At 43.0% G+C, this 25,074-nt stretch overlaps 1 protein-coding gene across 1 annotated transcript; it reads left to right on the top strand.

Annotated features, from left to right (window-relative positions):
• Window positions 1-203: 203 nt before the first annotated feature.
• LOC115148888 (C2 domain-containing protein 2) lies at window positions 204-24,801 on the top strand. Its single transcript, XM_029691182.1, has 14 exons — window positions 204-1,434; window positions 2,186-2,281; window positions 3,771-3,890; window positions 15,263-15,364; window positions 15,586-15,702; window positions 15,976-16,087; window positions 17,043-17,151; window positions 17,359-17,423; window positions 17,668-17,783; window positions 17,943-18,117; window positions 18,414-18,640; window positions 18,764-19,067; window positions 20,322-20,561; window positions 21,929-24,801. The coding sequence occupies exons 1-14, from the start codon at window positions 1,117-1,119 to the stop codon at window positions 21,976-21,978; spliced, it is 2,151 nt and encodes a 716-aa protein (XP_029547042.1). The 5' UTR covers window positions 204-1,116; the 3' UTR covers window positions 21,979-24,801.
• The last annotated feature ends 273 nt before the right edge of the window (window positions 24,802-25,074 follow it).

Below are 25,074 nucleotides of genomic sequence, written 5' to 3'. Positions count from 1 at the left end.
GTTTGGTCCAATCCAAGCCTTGTATCTCTGCAACGGAACAAAACGTGTATCGAAAATAGCTATGTAATTGCAGTTATTTCCGCATCAGAAAGCTGGTTTTCTTATATAAGAAAATATATTTGAAGATATAGTTGATAGTTTCGAAAGACCCACTAGAGGTTTAAACAGGGCGCACTTGGGGTGCTTTAAGATATCGCTATGCACTCTGGGAATAAAAGTTCATGTCACATATATCGCATTGGCAAGTTTTAGATTTCGGTTATCGTTGGTGTCGGAGATGCACTGCAAGTTTGAGATGAGGCTTTATAAGAACTTCACGAAATTATCATTTCCCCCCCCGTCGTTTAAAGCTAGCCAAATATTACTTTCACTTTGTTTTACACCATGGACGCCAGAAATGATTCATGGACATTACATTTTGGAATACGTGTTACTGGGTAGCAGCTAGCTAGCTACCTACTGCAATTTACTAGAATACACGTTAGCTAGCAATCGAATGAAAGAAAGGTCTGAAGTTAGCTAACTTTCATGAAAAGCTCGTAACCATGTGTAGCTAACTTACTGTTGTTTGCTAGCTAGCCAAAGACAGACATTTGATACAATGTTGTTCAGCTAGAGCTGTGGAACGTACTTAGATGCTTGGTATAACTTAACGTTACTCAGAATAACACTCACGTTATTTTAGCTAGCTACTTGCAATAAAGGAAACAATGTATTTTACTTGCTTGTTTTAACTACATAGCTAGCATTTTTCTGACTGCAGTTTTCAAACCAGATAGATAGCAAGATTACATCATTGAGTAGTCTGTCGCCAGCCGAGTTACTCGTCTTGGGTATTTTATTTTCGTTTAAAGTTGCGCCTTAATCAGGAGCCAGGATATTATTGACAAGAGGCTAACATTCGCTTGCATACTGGTTCAGTGGTTGAACTTGTGGTGGCAAGACTAGCTCCCATTGCTATAGTAGCTGGATCTAGTCCTCCGTTAGCTAGCTGTCTTGAATGACAGGGACTTTCTTGCAAAGATCATCAGACCATGTTTTTGTACTGGTCTTACTTTTAAGGGGCCATTGTTATTAGCTAAATACATAGCTATCTAACCAAGTAAATTGCTGAGGATGCCTGGCTCAGAAATTAATCTTTCAAATGCTGATTTGGGAGAATTGGACTCAGAAAGTCTCCCTTCAAATTCCGGTTTGGGAGACTTGCCATGGCTTTGCATGGTTACACTGTTCATTGCCTCCATCATTACATTGATACTGTATCTAGTACAGTATTTTTACAGCGATCTACGGATACAGATGCCTGAGCAAAACAGTGCTGGTTCGGGGGAAGCGGACGTTCTGTTGGGATGGGCGCTTTCACTGAACAGTTGGAAAAGTCAATGGAAAGGGGCTTGGTGCAGAGCTTTGAATGACGAATCGACGAAGTCTGGGGTAAGTCTAGCTACCATTTGTACGCCATATATGTGATACATATTTTCATTACTGGGCGTTACAGGTTAGCTTATACTTAACGCCACCATGGAATTTTCAAATAACCTGCTCTTGGTGCTACTGTGGATTTAATATCTTTATGAGTTTTCTGTGGTTTTTGTAGAATCACCTGCAACTGTACACGGACATTTACAAGATACCATTTTCCCCGAAACGAAAACAAATACAGTATAGCTAATTGCAGGTTAGTTGAATAATTCACGTCCCATGTCGACCAAGAGATTGTTTCACTTAACAAATTACTATTGGGAAACTACAGAGCTGACTGTAGCTACGCATTTAAAAAAAAAAAATAGTCCCTGATTGACGTTACAAAGAATCCACTGTAGCCAAACAAACAATATATGAGTACAGGATCTGTATGAACCTAACAAGACTTGAGCACACGTGAGCATCGTAATAGCACAAGTTCCCTGTCACGGAATACAGTGTCAACAATCTTGATTCCCATACATTGACACTGCCTTGTTGAAACCTCATCTCTCAAGCTACTGTCAAGAGTTGAAGCCCCTGTAGCTGCAAACTGTAAACGTGATCCAAATTGTAAAGGTGTTCCATTTCTTCCATGTTCTCTAACTCTTTGATTGAAACTGTCAAAATGAAGTGTAATGTTGAGATAATGACAGTTGTTGGGGCATAGCCTATTGCTGATCACCTCCTGACCTGACCGGTGTACTCCTAACTCACACAGTGCCCAGTGCAACTAATATTAGAAGAGGACGGCCTCGAGTCATCAGAACTGGTGGTTGGCCAAGTGTCCAGCTTCAAGAAGTCTGTTAATCAGAAGGTAAGAGAGTCTGATACACAGGGACTGGCTCTCATCCAATGGTTCTCAATAAATTGCACACACAATGAAAAGCTCAGTACATTAATGCATTATAGCCCAGATATGGTTTTATTATTGTTTTTGAATGCTTTTTTCCTGATAAAATCAAGATTGAGTTAAGATGAAGAATCTGGATCAATGTTGTCATTGTTGAACCTAGTGCAGCGTCCTCATTCTCCTCCTATAGCCAATGAAATCATTTTTCTTTTGGCAGTGTTGGCCTCTTTAACATTCATTACAGCTAGAAAGGCTAGCATTTATGCTGTTGCCATTTCCTAATCAACATGCCCTAATGTCATAACCCGGCTCTGTAGTCAATCCACTCTTCCACTGTAATTCAATGTAGAGGGGCTGCTCTACTGGTGCTACAGCCATTTAACTTAATTTCAGGTCTGCAGTGGCCAATATCCTGAGTTACACAATGTTCATTAACTTCACTGACACTTCCAGACATTTTCCCCCTCCCCTTAAATTGCCGGAGCCAATAGCAGCCTCTTTGCAGTTTTCATGCTGTAAGCACACTTTTACTACCCCCTCTCCAGCTCTAAGTTTTAAGGATCCTCATATAACCAGCCCTCTTCTAAAAGGAAGGTGAACAACATTCTCAGAAGTTATCAATAAGATTTTCAACAATAGCATTGGCAGATTCTGTATGGAGAAACAAAGCAAAGCAGCGATTTACACTAGTCTGTGTTATTAAATGCCTGCTCAGTTTTTTGGGGGCTTTTCTGTAATATGCAAGATCCAGATGCTGCTTCATTGTTTTTTGCTCCCAGAGACTTTGGTGAACAAAGGTGTGTCCTTGCCCTGCCTCCATTGGTATGTGTGTATGCAGTAAGAAGCTTATGTAGCTGTCCCCTTATAGCCAGCCCAGTACAGATCAGCACTGTAAAACAACTCAGAACTCGAGTTCTCCAACTTCTGACTCCAGTGTGTTCAAGACAACTGGGAACTCTGGAGTGGAGAAAACTAGCTCCGACTAGGAAAAATAGTTAGAACGGTCATCTAACTCAGATTTCCAAGTGGGAAACTGGCATCTTTCTAGCGCTCCAACCTGAAGATCAATGATGTCATGATTTGACCTAGTTTTTTTTTCTCCAGAGTTACCAGTTGTCTTGAAAGCACCATAAGGAGACGAGGGAACCAATGACAAGGAGGGTCAAGCAGGGATAAATGGGCACTACCTGCCTTTAGTTAGATGCTTCATGTTTGAGCTTTCAAGTTGATTGTTGTCACACTCTGAAATAAGCAACACACATAGTTACCATTAAGGAAAAACTACAGGTTAACCAAGTGTAATGTGAGCCACGTATGCAGTTTGCAAGAATACCACAATCATGGTTAGGCATGTTTAGCACCAAGCACCTTTTTACCTCAAATACATTTTGGAGTGTTCCCTCGCTTATTGTATGGTACTATTGTAACTATTTGCTGTCTTGTCTTCCCCTAGGCTGCACGATGCAAGGTGGTCGGGGACAAGCTTCAGTTCTCCCTCAGTGCTTCACCATCAGCCATGTCTCCAGGAGAGCCCTGTAGGTACAGCGTAAAGATATCGCCACTTGAACTGCAGGTAAATGAACACAACAGTTGTGCTCACTACATCTGCAGCTATAATCTATCCCTTCCCATTTCTATTGGAGCTATGCTTAATATGAACAAAGGGAGAGCGAGTCAGAGGTGGCAGGGTTCCTGGTTGTCTTCATGGAGGAAGCTCTGATTTATTGAACATGATGCACTTCAGCAGAGCTTTGCTTCTGCTACGATAATCAGATTAAATGGCAAGGACCCAGAGGTTGATAAATGCCCTGGAGACCTTGTTTAAATTACTGTCAGTGTCGTGTAAAATACTGGAGGGGATGAGTTCCCAGCTCCCTCATTTTTTGGTAAAGGTGCCCCACTTTCCCTACTACCTCCACTTTCATTGTGTCTGTGATTATACTCCCAACAATCACGTACTAATGGTATTAAGAATTTTCCACCCCAAAATAATGGTCTTGACGTTGAGTGATTGGCTCTCTTTCATGCAAAACAAAGTAGAGATGGCTTGATTCCTCTATTTTAGTAGCACGGCCCATAACTGACTGGGCACGATTTACAGTCAAATCTCAGGTTTACCCACAATGTTTACGCAATCTAGCCTTTGTCTCTCTGCTTGAATTAAAGTTATTTTGAAATAAGGTGCTTTACTTGTTGCCTCATTGTGGGCCTGATCTGAATCAGCCTAAAATACAAATCCAGTGAGAGGTTTAATAGGATACTTTGGGGATTTTGGGAGTGAGGCCGTTTATCTACGTTCCCAGAGTTAGATGAACTCGTGGATACCATTTGTATGTCTGTGTCCAGCATGAAGGAATGTCACAAAAACCAAAACCACAGCTAAATGCAGCACTAACCTTTGATGATCTTCATCAGATGACACTCGTAGGACATCATGTTATACAATACATGCATGTTTTGTTCAATCAAATTCATATTTATATCAAACAGCTTTTTACATTAGCATGTGACGTTCAGAACTAGCAAACATACCGAAAACTTCCTGTGAATTTACTAAATTACTCACGATAAACGTTCACAAAAAACATAACAATTATTTTAAGAATTATAGATACAGAACTCCTTTATGCAATCGCGGTGTCCGATTTTAAAATAGCTTTTCGGTGAAAGCACATTTTGCAATATTCTGAGTAGATAGCCCGGCCATCACAGGCTAGCTATTTTGACACCCACCAAGTTTGGTACTCACCAAACTCAGATTTACTATAAGAAAAATGTTATTACCTTTGCTGTTCTTCGTCAGAATGCACTCCCAGAACTTCTACTTCAATAACAAATGTTGGTTTGGTTCCAAATAATCCATAGTTATATCCAAATAGCGGCGTTTTGTTCGTGCGTTCAAGACACTATCCGAAGGGTAACGAAGGGTGACGCGCCCGGCGCGTTTCGTGACAAAAAAAATAAAAATATTCCATTACCGTACTTCGAAGCATGTCAAACGCTGTTTAAAATCGATTTTTATGCGATTTTTCTCGTAAAATAGCGATAATATTCCGACCGGGAGTCGTTGTTTTGGTTCAAAGACTGAGAAAATAAAATGGACTCTTCACGTGCACGCGCGCACCCGTCTCAATGTTCTCAGATCGACCACTTACCAAATGCGCTACTGTTTTTCAGCCAGTAACTGTAGAGTCATCATTCAACGTTCTGGCGCCTTCTGAGAGCCTATGGGAGCCTTAGAAAATGTCACGTTACAGCAGAGATCCTTTGTTTTGGATAGAGATGACAAAGAAGGCCAAGAAATGGTCAGAGAGGGCGCTTCCTGTTTGGAATCTTCTCAGGTTTTGGCCTGCCATATGAGTTCTGTTATACTCACAGACACCATTCAAACAGTTTTAGAAACTTTAGGGTGTTTTCTATCCAAATCAAACAATTATATGCATATTCTAGTTACTGAGCAGGAGTAGTAACCAGATTAAATTGGGTACGTTTTTTATCCGGCCGTGCAAATACTGTCCCCTATCCCCAACAGGTTAAAATCAATTTTTATGCGATTTTTCTCGTAAAATAGCGATAATATTCCGACCGGGAGACGTTTTCGTTCAAAGACTGAAAGAAGAAAATGGACTCTTCACTTGCCAGCGCGCGCCCGTGTCATTGTTCTCAGATCGACCACTATCCAAAACCCCTACTGTTTTTCAGCCAGTAACTGTAGAGTCATCATTCAACGTTCTGGCGCCTTCTGAGAGCCTATGGGAGCCTTAGAAAATGTCACGTTACAGCAGAGATCCTCTTTTTTTCGATAAAGAGGCTATAGAAGGCCAAGAAATAGTCAGAGAGGGCACTTCCTGTATAAAATCTTCTCAGGTTTTGGCCTGCCATATGAGTTCTGTTATACTCACAGACACCATTCAAACAGTTTTACAAACTTTAGGGTGTTTTCTATCCAAATCAAACAATTATATGCATATTTTAGTTTCTGGGCAGGAGTAATAACCAGATTAAATCGGGTACGTTTTTTATCCGGATGTGAAAATACTGCCCCCTACCCAAGAGAGGTTAAGGGGGAGTTATTAAAGTGACTATGCATAGATAACAACAGAGAGAAGCAGCGGTGTAAAAGAAGGGGAGAGTGGGGGGGGGGGGGGGGGCAATGCAAATAGTCTGGGTAGGTGATTAGGTGTTCAGGAGTCTTAAGGCTTAGGGTAGAAGCTGTTTAGAAGCCTCTTGGACCTAGACTTGGTGCTCCGGTACCGCTTGCCGTACGGTAGCATAGAGAACAGTGTATGACTAGGGTGGCTGGTGGCTGACAATTTTTTGGGCCTTCCTCTGACACAGCCTGGTATAGAGTTCCTTAATGGCAGGAAGCTTGACCCCAGTGATGTAATGGGCCGTTCGCACTACCCTCTGTAGTGCCTTGTGGTCGGAGGCTGAGCAGTTGTCATACCAGGCAGTGATTCAACCAGTCAGGATGCTCTCGATGGTGCAGCTGTAAAACCTTTTGAGGATCTGAGGACCCATGCCAAATCTTTTCAGTCTCCTGAGGGGAATTGGTTTTGTCCTGCCCTTTTCACGACTGTCTTGGTGTGCTTGGACCATGTTAGTTTGTTGGTGATGTGGACACAAAGGAACTTGAAGCTCTCAACCTGCTCCACTGCAGCCCCATCGATGAGAATAGGGGAGTGCTCGGTCCTCTTTTCCTGTAGTCCACAATCATCTCCTTGGTCTTGATCACATTAAGGGAGAGGTTGTTGTCCTGGCACCACACGGCCAGGTCTCTGACCTCCTCCCTACTGGCTGTCTCGTCGTTGTCAGTGATCAGGCCTACCACTATTATGTGCAAAAGTAATGATGGTGTTGGAGTTGTGCCTGGTCGTGCAGTCATGAGTGAACAGAGAGTACAGGAGGGGACTGAGCACGCATCCCTGAGTGGCCCCTGTGGTGAGGATCCACGTGGCGTGTTGTGTTGTTACCTACCCTTAACACCTGGGGGTGGCCCGTCAGGAAGTCCAGGATCTAGTTGCAGAAGGTGTTTAGTCTCAGAGTCCTTATATTATTGATGAGCTTTGAGGGCACTATGGTTGAACGCTGAGCTGTAGTCAATGAATAGCATTCTCACCCAGGTGTTTCTTTTGTCCAGGTTGGAAAGGGCAGTGTGGAGTGCAATAGAGATTGCAGCATCTGTGGATCTGTTGGGGTGGTATGAAAATTGGAGTTGGTCTAGGGTTTCTGGGATAATGGTGTTGATGTGAGCCATTACCAGCCTTTCAAAGCACTTCATGGCTACAGACGTGAGTGCTAAGGGTCGGTAGTAATTTAGGCAGGTTACCTTAGTGTTCTTGGGTACAGGCACTATGGTGGTCTGCTTGAAACATATTATTGCAGACTCGGTCAGGGAGAGGTTGAAAATGTCAGTGAAGACTTGCCAGTTGGTCAGCGCATGTACACGTCCTGGTGATTCATCTGGCCTTGTGAATGTTGACCTTTTTAAAGGTCTTACTCACGTCGGCTGCGGAGTGCGTGATCACACAGTCTTCCGGAACAACTAGTGCTCTCATGCATGTTTCAGTGTTATTTGCCTTGAAGCGAGCATAGAAGTAGTTTAGCTCGTCTGGTAGGCTCGTGTCATGGGCAGAGCTTGGCTGTGCTTCCCTTTGTAGTCTGTAATGGTTTGCAAGCCTTGCCACATCTGACGAGCGTCAGAGCCAGTGTAGTATGATTCGATCTTAGTCTTGTATTGACCCTTGGCCTTTTTGATGGTTCGTCGGAGGGAATAGCGGGATTTCTTATAAGCTTCCGGGTTAGCGTCCCGCTCCTTGATAGCGGCAGCTCTAGCCTTTAGCTCAGTGCGGATGTTGCCTGTAATCCATGGCTTCTGGTTGGGGTATGTACGTATGGTCACTGTGGGGACGACGTCATCGATGCACTTATTGATGAAGCCAGTGACTGATGTGGTGTAGTCCTCAATGCCATCGGAGGAATCTCGGAACATATTCCAGTCTGTGCTAGCAAAACAGTCCTGTAGCTTAGCATCTGCTTCATCTGACAACTTTTTTATTGATCTAGTCATTGGTGCTTCCTGATTTAATTTATACTTGTAAGCAGGAATCAGGAGGATAGAATTATGGTCAGATTTGCCAAATGGAGGGCGAGGGAGAGCTTTGTATGCATCTTTGTGCGTGGAGTAAAGTTGGTCCAGAGTTTGTTTTTTGTTGTTGTAATTTTTCCCCCTCTGGTTGCACATTTAACATGCTGATAGAAATTTGGTTTCCCTGCATTAAAGTCCTTGGCTACTAGGAGCACCACCTCTGGGTGAGCGTTTTCTTGTTTGCTTATGGCGGAATACAGCTCATTCAATGCTGTCTTACCACCCCAGTCAGAGGCTGGCACTATGTAAACAGCTACGAGAAATACAGATAAACTCTCTAGGTATATAGTGTGGTCTTCAGCTTATCATGAGATAATCTACCTCAGGTGAGCAATAGCTCGAGACTTCCTTAGATACACCTGCTGTTATTTACAAAAATACGTAGCCCGCAGCCCCTTGTCTTACCAGACGTCGCTGTTCTATCCGTGAAGCATAAGATATTGCCGTTTTGAATGTCCCGTTGATAGTTTAATCCTCTGCGTAGGTAATCAATTTTATTGTCCAACGATTGTACGTTTGCTAGCAGAATGGAAGGAAGTGGGGGTTTATTCGATCGCCTCCGAATTTTCAGAAGGCCGCCCGCCCTCTGACCCATTTTTCTCCGCCTCTTCTTCACGCAAATCTTGGCCTGTTCCCGAGAAAGCAGTATATTGTTTGTGTTGGGCTCCTCAGACTCATTAGAGGGAAAAAAAGGATTCTGCCAGTCCGTGGTGAGTAATCGCAGTCCTGATGTCCAGATTAGAGGTCGACCGATTAATCAGAATGGCTGATTTAATTAGGGCCAATTTCTTGTTTTCATAACAATCGGTAATCGGCATTTTTGGATGCCGATTATGACCAATTTATATTACAACCCACGAGGAGACTGCGTGGCAGGCTGACCACCTGTTACGTGAGTGCAGGCAGCAAGGAGCCATGGTAAGTTGCTAGCTAGCATTAAACTTATCTTATAAAAAACAATCAATCTTAACATAATCACTTGTTAACTAGCTTGTTGCATATAATCAATGCGGTGCCTGAAATTGTGTCACTTCTCTTGCGTTCAGTGTAAGCAGAGTCAGGGTATATGCAGCAGTTTGGGGCGCCTGGTTCGTTGAGAACTGTGTGAAGACCATTTCTTCCTAACAAAGACCGTAATTAATTTGCCAGAATTTTACATAATTATGACATAACATTGAAGGTTGTGCAATGTAACAGCAATATTTAGACTTGGGAATGGTTCCGTATTTCACTGAAAGAATAAATGTTTTGTTGCGAAATGATAGTTTTCGGATTTGACCATATTAATGACCCAAGGCTCGTATTTCTGTGTGTATTATATTATAATTAAGTCTATGATTTGATAGAGCAGTCTGACTGAGCGGTGGTAGGCAGCAGCAGGCTCGTAAGCATTCTTTCAAACTGCACTTTCCTCCGTTTACTAGCAGCTTTTCGCAATGCTTGAAGCACAGCGCTGTTTATGACTTCAAGCCTATCAACTCCCGAGATTAGGCTGGCAATACTATAGTCCCGAAAAGAACATCCAATAGTCAAAGGTCTATGAAATACAAATGGTATAGAGAGAAATATTCCTATAATAACTACAACCTAAAACGTCTTAACTGGGAATATTGAAGACTCACGTTAAAAGGAACCTCCAGCTTTCATATGTTCTGAGCAAGGAACTTTAACCTTAGCTTTTTGACATGGCACATATTGCACTTTTACTTTCTTCTCCAACACTGTGTTTTTGCATTATTTAAACCAAATTGAACATGTTTCATTATTTATTTGAGACTAAATTGATTTTATTAGAAATATATATAAAAATCGACCGATTTATCTGTATCGGCTTTTTTTGATCCTCCAATAATCGGTATCGGTGTTGAAAAATCATAATCGGTCGACCGCTAGTCCAGAAGTTATTTTCGGTCATAAGAAACGGTAGGTGCAACATTATGTACAAAATAAGTAAAAATATATATAAGTTTTGAACAAAAAAACACAATCGGATGGGGGCGCACAAAATGTCTGCCTCCTTCTCCGGCGCCATTTAAAAAAAAAAAAAAAGTCTACTAGGCTACTTTAAATGGAATCCTTTTGTTCTCTGGTATTTTTTTTCCTCAACCAGAAGAGACTCGGCTATATTCATTCACCATTACTATAATGACACAGGCAGTTTGTTGTCAACATTTCCCCACACATTGATGATAAATCTGCCATGGAAATAGTGTTCAGGCAAAAAAGAAAGTGCACTTGGAAATTATTCAGACCCCTTGACTTTTACCACATTCTTATGTTACAGCATTATTCTAAAATGTATTCAATTGTTTTTTCCCCTCAATCTACACACAATACCCCATAATAACAAAGCAAAAATAGGTTTTTAGACATTTTTGTAAATCTATTTAAAAAAGCATACAGTACCAATCAAAAGTTTGGACACTAATTTGCATTATGCTAGAAGTGTTTTCCTTATGGAAGCGGTATTGATTCTCACAACAAATATATATGTATGTATGTACAGTTGAAGTCGTAAGTTTACATATACTTAGGTTGGAGTCATTAAAACTCGTTTTTCAACAACTCCATAAATGTCTTGTTGACAAACTATAGTTTTGGCAAGTCGGTTAGGTCATCTACTGTGCAACACAGTTGATTTATTTCATTGTTTTGATGTCTTCACTATTATTCTTTAATGTAGAAATTAGTTAGTTATATTAGTTAGTTTTATTTATATATATATATATATATATATATATATACACACACACACACACACACACATTCATTCATATATTTACTAATTCCTACATTACAGAATAGTGAAGACATCAAAACTATGAAATAACACATATGGAATCATGTTGTGTAACCACATTTTTTTTTTAAACAAAACCAAAATATATTTTAGATTCTTCAAAGTAGCTACACTTTGCCTTGATGACAGCTTGATGACACACTCTTGGCATTCTCTCAACCAGCTTCATGAGGTAGTCACCTGGAATGCATTTCAATTAACAGGTGTGCCTTGTTAAAGTTAGTTTGTGGAATTTCTTTCCTTCTTACTTTTTCGGCCCTTTTGTCCTTCTGGAAGGTTCTCCCATCTCCACGGAGGAATTATGGAGCTCTGTCAGAGTGACCATCGGGTTCCTGATCGCCTCCCTGACCAAGGCCCTTCTCCCCCTGATTGCTCAGTTTGGCCGGGTGGCCAGCTTTAGGAAGAGTCTTGGTGTTTCCAAACTTCTTCCATTTAAGACTATGGAGGCCACTGTGTTTTTTACAGAAATTGTTAGGTACCCTTCCCCAGAACTGTGCCTTGACACAATCCTGTCTCGAACCTCTACGGATAATTCGTTCATCCTCATGGCTTGGTTTTTGCTTTGACATGTACTGCCAACTGGGGACCTTTATCGACAGGTGTGTGCCTTTCCAAATCATGTTCGATCAATTGAATTTACTGTTAACTCGAAATGACACAACGACAAGGTTCCAGTTTAACAAAGTTTACTATACTATATTTTTTTGCTTAATCCAGGCATTTTACCTGGGTATTTCAGTGGTATCAGAAATAGCCTTTCTTTGGTAACAAAGATTTGTCTGTACAGCCAGAGCAATCTAGGCATTCTGGGACAGGATGGCCCAGGGCTGTGGCGGTTAGGACTGCACATTTTGGGAAATATTCAGAGATGGAAACTTTCCATAGGAATTAACGGGAATATATGGGAATATATGGGAATCAACGGGAATATATGGGAATCAACGGTAATATATGGGAATTTACGGAAATGTATGCAAATTAATATTAATACCATTTAAATTGAGATGTTTTTTTCCATTGAATGTATTTAACATATATGGAGACAGAAACATAAACCTTTTACCTTATCATAAGTAGACATAATTGCAAATGATTAAATCCTTCCAATAGAAATAAAAATGTATTAAATGAGTTGACTCTTACATTTTACATTTTAGTCATTTAGTAGATGCTCTTATCCAGAGCGACTTACAGTAATGAATGCATACATTTCATTTCATGCATTTTTTTGTACTGGCCCCCCGTGGGAATCGAACCCACAACCCTGGTGTTGCACACACCATGCTCTACCAACTGAGCCACAGGGAAGGCATCCCTCTTCACATGGGATGATTTCAATTAACAACAAAAGAAAGGGAATATTGAATGATCCACAATGATCCATCACATCTGTATAATGATAGTCTAGAAACTAAAGCATTAGTTGTCTTCCTCTCAGGCTTCCATGTGTTCTCCCTGGACCTCCTCAATGTCCACCTCTTGAACATCAGACTCTGAGGCCTCATCTTCACTGTCACTTTCTAACCTTGTTGAGGATGGCTTGTTGACAGGCTCAAAAAGCCTCAAATTTGCCCGGATGGCCACCATTTTTTCAACCCTTGTATTGGTCAGCCTGTTGTGTGTGTGTGTGTGTGTGTGTGTGTTCCCAAACAAGGACCAGTTGCGCTCAGATGTTGGTGGGATTTGGAGCATTATGGAGGCAACAGGGGAAAGAGCCTCAGATCCACAAAGTCTCTGTCACCAGGTGGCTGATGAGATATGTTGGCACGACTGCCATATTGCATCTCCATCCCAAAGCCCTTGCTTGGAAGTGTACTTCGCCAGACTGCCAAGAACCTTGCCCTCATCCAGGCCAAGGTGGCGAGACACGGTAGTGAAGACACCGTAGGCCTTGTTGATATCTGCACCAGACAGGATGCTCTTGCCAGCATACTTGGGGTCCAACATATATGCTGTGGCATGTATGGGCATCAGGCAGAAGTCTTCACGCTTTTTGATGCATTTCAGAACTGCAGTTTTCTCTGCTTGGAGCAACAGTGAAGTCGGCAGGGCAGTAAAAATTAGGGGAAAAAAATGAGTAAAAAAACCAAATACAATTTCATGTACAGATAAATAGTTAACTAGTTAGATTAAACATCTAATTTGTAAGATAAATGTTTTAAAATGAAACATGTTTGGAAACAGGTGAATTAACACTCCTCGGTTAGCAGGCTCAAGCAAGTTAAAACCCACATGGCAGCAAAAACTAACTAGCAGAAATTATTAACAAGTTAGAAATTATTTAAACACACTTTGCTGTAGGCTACTATTTACTAGTTAAAAAGAATCATGTATGTCATATAATATATATTCACCCCACCCAGTATTGTAATCAAAACTTACCAGAAAACATGTGGTCCTTGGCTCAGACAGTGTACTAGTGTGGGCTCAATAGCATCTCATTAGTGTGCAAGATCATGAGAATCAGCTATACATGTGATGAAAGAGTGCACTGTGCATGCAGAGGGTTGCAATTCCATTGAAATGGGGATAGTTTAACCAAAATATGCCACAAGACCTAGAATAGGCTTGTGTATCCCACAAAAAAAGTTCACTGTTATAAGCTAACTTTTTTTGATGAATTTAAGCCAAATTCCAGTGAAACAGTTTGGGACAGTTGTGGGATGCGATAGATCCCAAATTAATACAACCACTCGCAACAAAAAAACTTTTAAAAGCAATAGGCTGATGCAACAGATCAAAACGTTTAGCTTAAAATGTTGGTAAACTATTAGGCTGTTTCTTTATATTATAAGCGCAGCAATGCGCACACGGCAGTAGGCAATAAGTGCAAATGTTCCAAAATGCAATCAATTAGCGGGATAACGCTGTTCTCAAAAGTATCCGGTAATCTGATTTTATGCATGTAATGCATTAACATAAAGGTGCATTTTTATGGTTTAAATGATCTTCCCCGAACTTGAAACTCAAGCGCCGACTATGTATGCCGGTTGCAATGCGGATGAATGTGCTTTATTTTAAGAAGTTATTTGGTCACTTTAGTTGTGATACAATCTTTATCAAAACATATAGGATTATGGGTTAGGCTACATGAGGTGTGCGACTAGGATTTGAAAAAGTGCAACAACAGAAAAGGCATGCGCTGTTTCTTGCCTTACTGCACATGCTGGGCATCATTCACAAGTGATTATATATCATTTGCAAGTGATATTGTCACATCAGACTTCTTAATTTAATGCTGTCTTCACATATACTAAATAGATGTGTGAAATTACTTTTGATTTAGGATGGACCATTATCATGCACCTGTCTCGGAACAAAAAAAATCTCTGCACTTAAATTGCGAATGGAGGACACTTCCTGTGATTCATTTTTATGCTAGCCTATTAGGCAATACTTCTGTTGTAAAGCGACGCAATGTGTTTAATATTAGTAAAGTGGATAAATAAATATAGTAGGCTTAACCTATAGAAAGCTGATGGGATCTTCTTTTTAGTAGAGGCCATCAAAACTCATGCAATTGCATAGCCTATAGAAATGTTGCACAGCATGAGCTCATGGGCTCTCATGAAGTGTTTTATTAGATTTTCGATTACATTTGCATTGATGTCAGAGTGATTAGAGGGACAATAGAGTGCTGAGTACCAGGCAGTTAGCAAGTTTGGTAGGCTACTAATGACCATCAGCAGCATCAGAGCTTGGAGAAGCATAGTTACTGTTAAATTGTCACATGGAATTTGACTGCAGTCATGATTCGTGACTGCCAGTGTGCCGGTTATACAGTCACCGTAACAGCCCTAGAATGGCCCAGTCACTAGTACAGTCCTACCTCTGAGGATCAACTCCACTCTCGCTCACTCCCTCTCTCACTTACTCTCTCTGTGCTGGGCTGCTGATTTACAGCCCATTGTGTTGGCTTGCACTCTGAGCTGTGTGTGTGTGTGTGTGTGTAACTGTGTTGTTGCTTATGGTGGTACTTTTGCCCTCTGTTCCCCAGTTGGACTTGCAGATGAGGGAGGCTGAAGGGCAGGTCCAGGTGGTCTGGGGGGTGTGCCATCTCGAGACTTGGGACCTGCAGCTCAGCCCCAGCTTCCCACAGGTACAGCCCACAGTCTCAGTTGTAGTGATAAAAAGGCAGTACACATTTGAAAAAACGACGTAAGCGCTTCAATACTTCTTGAGTGTAAACTGCAAACCTGAACATGTTCCTTTAGGATATATCCCAAAACCATCAGTCCAGACAAGTCAAGTGTAATGGCGATGATTGCTAGTGATGTGATGGGATAGTTGATCGGTTTGTTTGTTTTGCGTCTCTGTCAGGACCATGCCACAGGCCCCAGTGTGGCTGCAGTAAAGGACAGGCTGAGACAGCTGCTGTGTGCGGTGCGTCCCTCTGTTATGCTGAGTTGCAGGCCTGCTCAGGCCACAGAGGTCAAGGTGAGAGGAAGACATACGACAACACAGCGTCAGCACATCGTGCTCCTGTCACCCCGTGACCATCTCTATACCTCTCCATTGATTGATGTGCTGAAGCGCTACATGGCAACATTGATAGGTTGCTTAGTCTCTACACCCCACGTTCTTGAGTCAGGTGTGTTAGTACTGAGCTGGAACAATAGCCTGCACACCCTCTAGCTCCACATTTCTACTCTGCACTACATGGCATATGGAAGTGCCTAGTATCGCCATGTTCTCTGTCACCTTTTCTAGGAGGCCTGTAACAAGGTGACATCACCGCCCAAGCCCCCCCGAGCTCACGACTGGAAGCTGCTGGTAAAGAATATCCGAGTAACGTGTAAGGAGCAGGAGGATGGTGCTGCAGGTGAGGGACACCACTGGGTCACAACCTGGTTCGACTATAGAAACATGATCAAAACTCTGAAGTGTTGTTACAGCTCCAAATGTGCCTCATCTTGAGGTGGCTGCCAGAAGAGATGACTGCATCATGGAACCCAAGGAGCCACTGAGACGTTATTTTCTGACCTCTGAACTCTAGTCACTGTGGTTCTAAACTCTCCTACAGTAGCAGGGCTGTCATAGCTGTAGCTCATCACCCCACAGCAGGGGCAGAGCCCATCTCCCTGAATAGATTACCATTGATAAATTAATTTGTGGCGTTCAGCACTTCTCACCCCAGTTGCTTCTTTTTCATTAAAGCAAAGTGGACAATTATGCTGGTAGGATTTTTGAAATTGGCTATGACCCAAAGCTAAGGAGGCCGCAGCTTTTTGGTGTATGCTGTCTGAAAGGCTCTACCTAACTGCAGATATTTAATGAATTAAAGCAATCCAGGTCCCTTTCATTGAGTTTCAGCCTGGCTTGTCAGTCACTAGTAAAGTTTCCTTCTATCTTGTTATGGTTCCATCCCCTTAGCTTAGCCTCAGTCCGGCCTGAAGCTGAGTGTTTAGTTGGCCAATAGCCAGGGCAACTTGTGTGTCTACCAGTTGATGCATTATTCATTCTGTTACAAGCCTGATAGCCAGAGCTGCTTTATCTCAGCCATTGACATGTGAAGGTGCTGGTCACAAAGTCACTCAAAGTTATTAGCTTGCTATTAAACTAAAGTGGTCAGACCATAGACGTAGAATGAACTCATTCTAGTTCTGTGGTTCAGACATCTAAAGTCAATTTGATCTAATGCTCAAAAATCATAATGCTCATGAATTGAGTTGTCAGTGTACTGTATTGACTGGTGTTTCATTATCCCCAGCCCCAATGTTTGATTTGTATGTGAACATGCATTTCTGTTAAACTCATCTTCTGTTTGCTCTTTGCAGGCAGTCTGAATCCCCTGTGTGTGCTGCAGCTAGATGACCCTCCACAGAAACTCTCTACTTCTGTCCTACAGAACACAGCCAGCCCAGCCTGGGACCAGCCCTTCATCTTGTGAGTCCAGCTCCAATGCTGCCAGAAACAGTCTTTACAGACCCTGGTCTATAGGGTAAACCAAAATGAATTTGTAGCCTGTGAGCTCAATCGCTTAGTAAACACTTGCCACTGGTTGCGTGATATCCAACCCACAGTCCTCCTTTCTCCCTCACTGTCTTTCTGTTACTCGTTTTCAGTTTAGTGACTTTCTCTTTCTCTCATCAGTGAGCTGAATGGACAATCAAAAGAGCTGAAAATTCAGCTGCTGGATGATAGGAAACCTCAGGAGAGTAAGTGTATCTTTGTTTTGAATCTCTGTCTTTAGGTACAGGGAGAGGGAATGATGCTAATAGTCTGTCTCATTTGCACCCAAAATAGGTTTACTTTGAAGTTGTTTTTAAGAACAATGAAAGCTTGTCTGACAGTTAAAATGTCCTCTGTATCGTGTTGTCTGCCATTTTACTCATTTATTTTTCCTGTATGTATGAAGTTTTGTAATCGCAAACTGATTGGGATGTGTTGTCTTCCTGACAGACACCTTACTGGGTCAAGTGTCCGTGCCTTTTGATCTGGTGAAGAAGCAGCCCAAAGGACAGCAAACATTTACACTCATGACCAAAGATCAAGTGACAGGGTCACTTACTACTGAGGTGAGAACTATCTTTTTAACTACTTAATGCATATTATATTCATGTCTTACCCAACACATTGTTTCACACAATGTTTTTGAAGTTTTATTGAAATTCCAACCAGTTATACTTGAACACGTGTGATAATCATCTCTTTACCTTCTTTCTCTTGTACCACAGTTGACCTACCTGAAACCCAGTGAGGTGCGGTCGTGGCAGTCCCCTACTCCAGCCTCCAGTAAGAGAGTGGAGATGGACCGCACGGTCATGCCCTGCGGTACTGTGGTCACCACAATCACTGCAGTGAAGAGTAAACCAGGTCGACCACTACTGTCTGGACTGAGTATAACCCAGCGTACGTATTTACGTATTGAAACAACGTTTTGAGCTGGAACACCAAAAATACGGCAATAAGAGACTCATTTGAAGGTCCTTCTTATCCACATACTACAGACAACCATTCTCTGGAGCTTTGATGTTCAGGCATTTTGACACTAATTACTGTCTCTAGTCTAGGCTAAGCCTTACTATGAGATGTTCCTTACAGGAGATGGGCTCAGATTATTTTAAATCAAATGTATCAAAAATAAAAAATGTATTTGTATAAGTTATTCGTTGATAAGCCACTTATCCAAGTGATCTTGTTTTCAGAGACCCCCTCCAATCCTCCCAGCGGCACCAAGTCCAAGGTGTCAGGACGGAGTGTGCTGGGGATCATGGGGAGCAAGGCCTTGTCCTCCTCCGACACAGAGCTGCTCATGCTCAACGGGACCGACCCCGTTGCCGAGGCTGCCATCCGCCAGCTCCACGAGTCCGCCAAGCAGAAGCTCAAGTCCCCGGTCAAGAAGAGCACCATCATCATCTCAGGAGTGACCAAGGTACCATAATACGTAGGATTTGTATAGGGCTTTTCTGAAAGCCAAAGACGTACCTTACAGAGCAGCTAGGCAGTACACTCTATCTCGAACAGTGGGTTTTCTGTTCTGTACTCCATTTCCCAGACTCCTCTGTCTCAGGATGATGAGATGGCTCTGATGGCGGGCTATGCTGCTGCGATGGACGCCTCCATGTCGGAGGGGGGATCTCAGGAGATCGCTGTGGCAACTGCATCAGTAGTAAAAGCCAGTAGCAAACCCCCAGAGGTGTCGTCAGACCCCCTGGAGGGCCCCAGTGGAGTGGCCCAGGCTCAAGCCCAGCAGGCCCCGGAGGACTGGGAGTGCCAAGCAGGAGAGGGCACGGACAAAGATCCAGACAAAACCTCCATGTCACTATGCATCTCAGAGTCTGGATCCAAAAAGAGCAGAGGTGGGATTTGATGAAATGTGCCCTATGCCAGCCCTGTGCAGACAGATCTCATTGCTGGGTTTATTTTTGGCCTTATTCTCTCCTATGATATTCTACAGGGCATATCACTTTGGTACCTATCTTACACTATTCAAGTCCTAATGATCCTGGTCAATGCTCCTGTCTGTTTGCTGTGTCTCTTTCTCTCCCTCTCTCTTTCCATGTCATTTATCTCATTTCTCATCGTTCCTTCCTCCTGTCAAAATGTATCATGTCTTCCCTTGTCACGTTCTTCTTTGCCTTCTTAGAGGAAACTAATCAGAAATGATTTCCAGACGAGTAAGTCACCTCCCGAACAGCAGTAGCTTGGTACAGTAGTGACTAGATTAGAATGCTATCCATCTGTGAAATGTGACATTCACATTTGCTTTCAGATGGTATAACATCCATTCAGTTTTAGGCTGGAGCAGTGCCTAGTTTGGTTGTAGGAGCAGTTATAGGCGCATTCTGTCATGGTTGGTTCTATTTTTCAAGTCCAGATTTATTAGTTAATCCACTTTCTCTTTTTCACCTTGTCTTTGTCCGTGTTTGATTGTCCTTGTTTTCAGCTTGAGTCTTTTGTCCTTGTTCAATGGTGTTTGTCTGTGTTTGTTGTTTACCCACTTACCCTAATTTACTCCCATTCATCAATATGTGGTTTGCATAAAGGTGTGGTTCACCTTTCTTCTCCTCCCAAGGTAAAGTGATCGGTATCTGGCAAGGTTTTGTTTTGAAGCGTGTGTCAAGTTTCGTAAACTATGGGTGAACGTTGGCCCACATATTCACAGTATCACTTGCATATAACTTGGCTCCAATTTATGAGGTGCATTGTGCAAACAAGGATTCCTGTTTTTTGCCCTATCGTATTAGTGAATATAGACTGGGATTATGAGGGTATAGAACACTATCTGACAGTTACTGTCAGCTGGAACAGCAGTCCCTGGCCACCTTCCGAAAACATCGTAAACCCTACCTATAAACAGTATCTTAAATAATAACCCCCCAAAAACAATTTACAAAAACTTCACCTGCACTTAACCCCCCCTTCTAGCTTGACTGATAGAAAGTACATTTTTCCTCAATAACGTAGCTGTCTGTGATACGTGGTTTTCTTAAGATGAATGCACTAACTGTAAGTCGCTCTGGATAAGAGTGTCTGCTAAATGACTTAAATGTAAAATTAATTATATTAATTTAGGACGACCTCCTCTGGTTTCCTTCTCTCCCTCCCACCAGGAGGCAGCTTTCTGCACAGGAGTGCCAAGCTGTTCTTCCGCCGGCGCCGCCAGTGCAAAGACCCGGGGATGAGCCAGTCGCACAACGACCTGGTGTACTTGGAGCAGCCTGTGACGGTAGACCGGGAGAAACGCACGGCCACCTTCAGCCGGATGCTGAACCGCAAGCTGCTGCCTACGAGCAAGAGCAAAGCCAACGGCTCCACCACCACCCAAACAGTGACACCCTCTCCTACCCCGGGTGAGCAGCATGCAGCATGACCCCCCACTCCACCACCCCTACCACCCTCTCCTACCCCTCCAATAGTTCTCCAGCTCCCCACTCCTCCACCCTCTCCTTGGCCTCCAGCACCCGTCTCCTTCCCCCCCGATAGTCCTCCACTCCACCACCCGTCTCCTTCCCCTCCGATAGTCCTCCACTCCAGCACCCGTCTCCTTCCCCTCCGATAGTCCTCCACTCCAGCACCCGTCTCCTTCCCCCCCGATAGTCCTCCACTCCAGCACCCGTCTCCTTCCCCTCCGATAGTCCTCCACTCCAGCACCCGTCTCCTTCCCCTCCGATAGTCCTCCACTCCACCACCCGTCTCCTTCCCCTCCGATAGTCCTCCACTCCACCACCCGTCTCCTTCCCCTCCGATAGTCCTCCACTCCAGCACCCGTCTCCTTCCCCTCCGATAGTCCTCCACTCCACCACCCGTCTCCTTCCCCTCTGATTGTCTTCCAGCCCCCCCACTCCACCACCCCCTCTGATAATCCTCCAGTACCCCACCCCTACCACCCTCTCCTTCCCCTCTAGGCCTCCAGCCCCCCTCTACTTCCCCTCCAATAGTTCCCCACCCCCCCACTCCACCACCCTCTGATAGTTCTCCACCCCCCACTCCACCACCCTCTCCTTCCCCGCCGATAGTTCCCCACTCCACCACCCTCTGATAGTTCTCCATCCCCCCACTCCACCACCCTCTCCTTCCCCTCTGATAGTTCTTAACCCCCCCACTCCACCACCCTCTCCTTCCCCTCTGATAGTTCTCCACCCCCCCACTCCACCACCCTCTCCTTCCCCTCTGATAGTTCTCCACCCCCCCACTCCACCACCCTCTCCTTCCCCTCTGATAGTTCTTAACCCCCCCACTCCACCACCCTCTCCTTCCCCTCCGATAGTTCTTAACCCCCCCACTCCACCACCCTCTCCTTCCCCTCTGATAGTTCTTAACCCCCCCACTCCACCACCCTCTCCTTCCCCTCTGATAGTTCTTAACCCCCCCACTCCACCACCCTCTCCTTCCCCTCTGATAGTTCTTAACCCCCCCACTCCACCACCCTCTCCTTCCCCTCTGATAGTTCTTAACCCCCCCACTCCACCACCCTCTCCTTCCCCTCTGATAGTTCTCCACCCCCCCACTCCACCACCCTCTCCTTCCCCTCTGATAGTTCTTAACCCCCCCACTCCACCACCCTCTCCTTCCCCTCTGATAGTTCTTAACCCCCCCACTCCACCACCCTCTCCTTCCCCTCTGATAGTTCTTAACCCCCCCACTCCACCACCCTCTCCTTCCCCTCTGATAGTTCTTAACCCCCCCACTCCACCACCCTCTCCTTCCCCTCCGATAGTTCTCCATCCCCCCACGTTGCCTCCGCCTCTACCACCTTGCACTGACTGAGAGACTCCACTTCTCGATCCGTGAATCCTCCGTTACTGGTTGGAAGGCAGTATGGAGGTAAAATATTCTCTATCTCCCTCCCTCCGGCTCTTCCACCAACCTCGCCTTTTTTTGGAGCAGAAATATTTGATGGTGTTTTTGGGTAATGCTAATTTGAAATGTTTTTTTCTTCACCTCCATGCCATTTCATGATAATTTTTTTGTAACATTCTTGAAACATATTCTGTATTTGTGGCCTTCTAAACCAGAAGAATAACTACTGGTGGCCAACCTGCACCCTCATCCTATTAGAGGGTAGTAACACAGATAGAACAATGAGAGAGATATTTCACCGGATGTATAAATGTGAAGCATCTGGTTGGTGTTTCCACTCACTACCAAATATAGTTATGAGAGAGAGCCAAGTGGTCGTCAGTGGGAGAAGATGGAGTGAGATGGATTTTGGCCAACATTCTGCTAGTTTTGTCATTGATTTAAACATTTGATGTCCATACAGTTTTCTGCTTCCATAACTAGAATCAGTAACAAACCGAGTGGACTGCACTTTGTAGACTTGACCCTTTGCCAAAGTTTTGAAAATGCTGTTATTTTGGAGTGCAAAGGCGAATTCAGTTATTGCACACGCGCACTTCAGAGTAAGTGTTCCCTAACGGAAATATCAAAATAAATTCTATAAAGCGCCAATAAGATCTCACTAGCTCGTGTTTGGCTCTGCCCACTATGATTAATTTGCTCCCATTGGAAACGACACACCAGAGCCTATCTTGGGTTAGTTATAAAAATATTTGGTAGTGAGGTCAACCCTGACCTTTGACCTCTTAAAGGGTCCAATTGAAATGTGGCCCAGAGGGACCAAAGAAGGAGAGAAGAGTGGTGTTGACATGATTTGCACACATTGCTAGATACATTTTCTAGGATTTACACTCAAGGTGTGATTCTTAAGCTTTTTAAGAGCAATTACTTGAACTGCTCTTGTGATAACCTCTATCTTTATAAATGGCAAGCAGTTTGTGTAGGCATTTTGTGATTGAGAGAGGAGTTTGTGTTGACAAAGGGAGACAGTTTGTTCCACTGCAAGGCTGATACTAGTGGGAGATGATAAAGCCTAACATTTTAATTCTTATCAAAAGTAAATTCACATACAAACTTCAGAGCTATTATGAAAATCTTAAGCCAGACTAAACATTTCAGACATTGGCAGTTATGGCAGTTCTGTGTAAATTATATATTTTGATGTCATTGGTTATCTCATACAGTTTTGTAAAGTCCAAAATTACAGTTGGTAATAAAGAATTGGGAATTTCCACCATAAACACTATTTCTAAACAGTGCAGTGACATCATGGAGAACATGAAAATTGCAATTTTCTTTTTGATATTAACATTTAAAAATATTTTTTTGCTTTGTATTATCACTTTTCTTTTAAATATTGCAGTGTTTTAAAATGAAATGCAATTTCCTCTAGTCTTCCGACCTAAAGATTCCTTACACTACAACTGCCTGGGGTTGGTGAGGTGGAAAATGGAACCCAATGGCATCATGCTGAGAGAGGGAACGAACGTGACACTACCTCAAGGCATACTTGTTGCAGTGTTCACTAAAAACACAGTGGTCATTCACTCATGCGTTTCTGCTGTTTTTTGTTTTAAAAATGAAATGTAACATATCAGCGCTTTAAACATTGTCTAAACAGAAAGGATGATACATCTTTGGGAAATCTGAATGGTTTGACTACTTTGGGATTTTATCTAGCTAATGATTGTACTTTTATTTAAGCAGGTAAATTAAATGAGTTTTAAGATCAATTCCCTGCCAGCTACTGTTTTTATTCTCATTGCATGAACCTACTGAGAGGACTGCTATACTCTTATGGACATGGCAGTACTCAACATGGACAGATGCCCTACTGTTTACAAGGCCTTTGAAAAGACTGGAGAACAGTTCTTCTACCTGTGTAGTAATGTCAAACTGTAGTGGGATTACCTCTTGGAAATTGTCAATTTTTCAGGTATGACCAGTCTTCGAATGACTTAGGACTTGCTGTCCCAGGATGGCAGTAGCTGTGCTATCTATACCTATCATCTGGTGTTTTCGGAGGACTTGAATGTTGCTGAGTGGCATTAAAATGAGATAAAGAGGAGACAGTTGGATTTCCCCTCAACAACCCATATGAAAACATAATCAATGAGCTGTGTTTTTATGATATCCTTGGATGACTGATTACACTGGAGTATCTGGTTGCTGAAAAAAAGGGTATGCCATTTGTGTTGATTTTGAACAACAGCATTAACTAAGTTCTGTCTGCTGCAAATACTGTATGGGTTATGTGTCCATATTATTCTTTTTGTTTACGTCCCTACTGCATCAAACCCCTCAGATCCTGTAACCGGTCACATATTTGAACAGTGGTGGGTCAAATATTGACGTAAGCTGCTGGAAGGGTTACCAATGAGCTGACTGCTCCTTGTTTCTGTAAATAAGGTCCCTTTTAGAGCCATCTTGCAGCTAGAGGTGTATGCCGAAACCCAAAGTCATCTTTAAACCTTGTTCAAACTTCAGAAAAGAATGTGGGGTGTTTTAAACATGCAAACTTGATTCTAAGCCTAATCGATGGCAACTGACAAGTGCAAGATTATGCATTTCAATAAGCGGTGGGCCTGTATATTATTAAACAGCTTCCTGACATTTTATATTGGCTCTGAAACGTACAGAACCTGGCTGCCTGCTAATATTTAATGGCAGTCAATGCCATGCAGGGATTATTACTAATTATGGACATATCAGGTTTAACATCTTGAGCAATAAATATTAACTGAATAACCACTCAAGTGTGCGGTTTTCTTTGAATCTCTGTGACAAAATGCTTATTTCCTTTATGATTAATAGGGCTATATGTATTTTATGTTTGGAGGTCACACCTGTTTTAAGCAATTACATTTTAACGTGATGTAGACCTAGTGCATTCAAAGATGTGCGTTAATTGTGTAAAGAAATCGAGTCATGAATTAGATATTTTGAAAACGTAGCCATGTTTATTGGCAATCAATTGATAACGCGAGCGATTGAAGAAAACTACGAATCCCAGGCTGCACTTCA

This window comes from Salmo trutta, chromosome 15 (assembly GCF_901001165.1).
Source record: "Salmo trutta chromosome 15, fSalTru1.1, whole genome shotgun sequence".
NCBI lineage: Eukaryota > Metazoa > Chordata > Actinopteri > Salmoniformes > Salmonidae > Salmo > Salmo trutta.
This window is presented reverse-complemented; position numbering and strand designations above follow the sequence as displayed.

Bases quoted from the DNA above. Each gene is read 5' to 3' on its own strand.
- LOC115148888 (XM_029691182.1), top strand. From the start codon at position 1,117: ATGCCTGGCTCAGAAATTAATCTTTCAAATGCTGATTTGGGAGAATTG. The intron at 17,424-17,667 runs GTAAGTGTATCT...TCTTCCTGACAG, and splicing joins TGATAGGAAACCTCAGGAGA to ACACCTTACTGGGTCAAGTG. The intron at 17,784-17,942 runs GTGAGAACTATC...CTTGTACCACAG, and splicing joins CAGGGTCACTTACTACTGAG to TTGACCTACCTGAAACCCAG.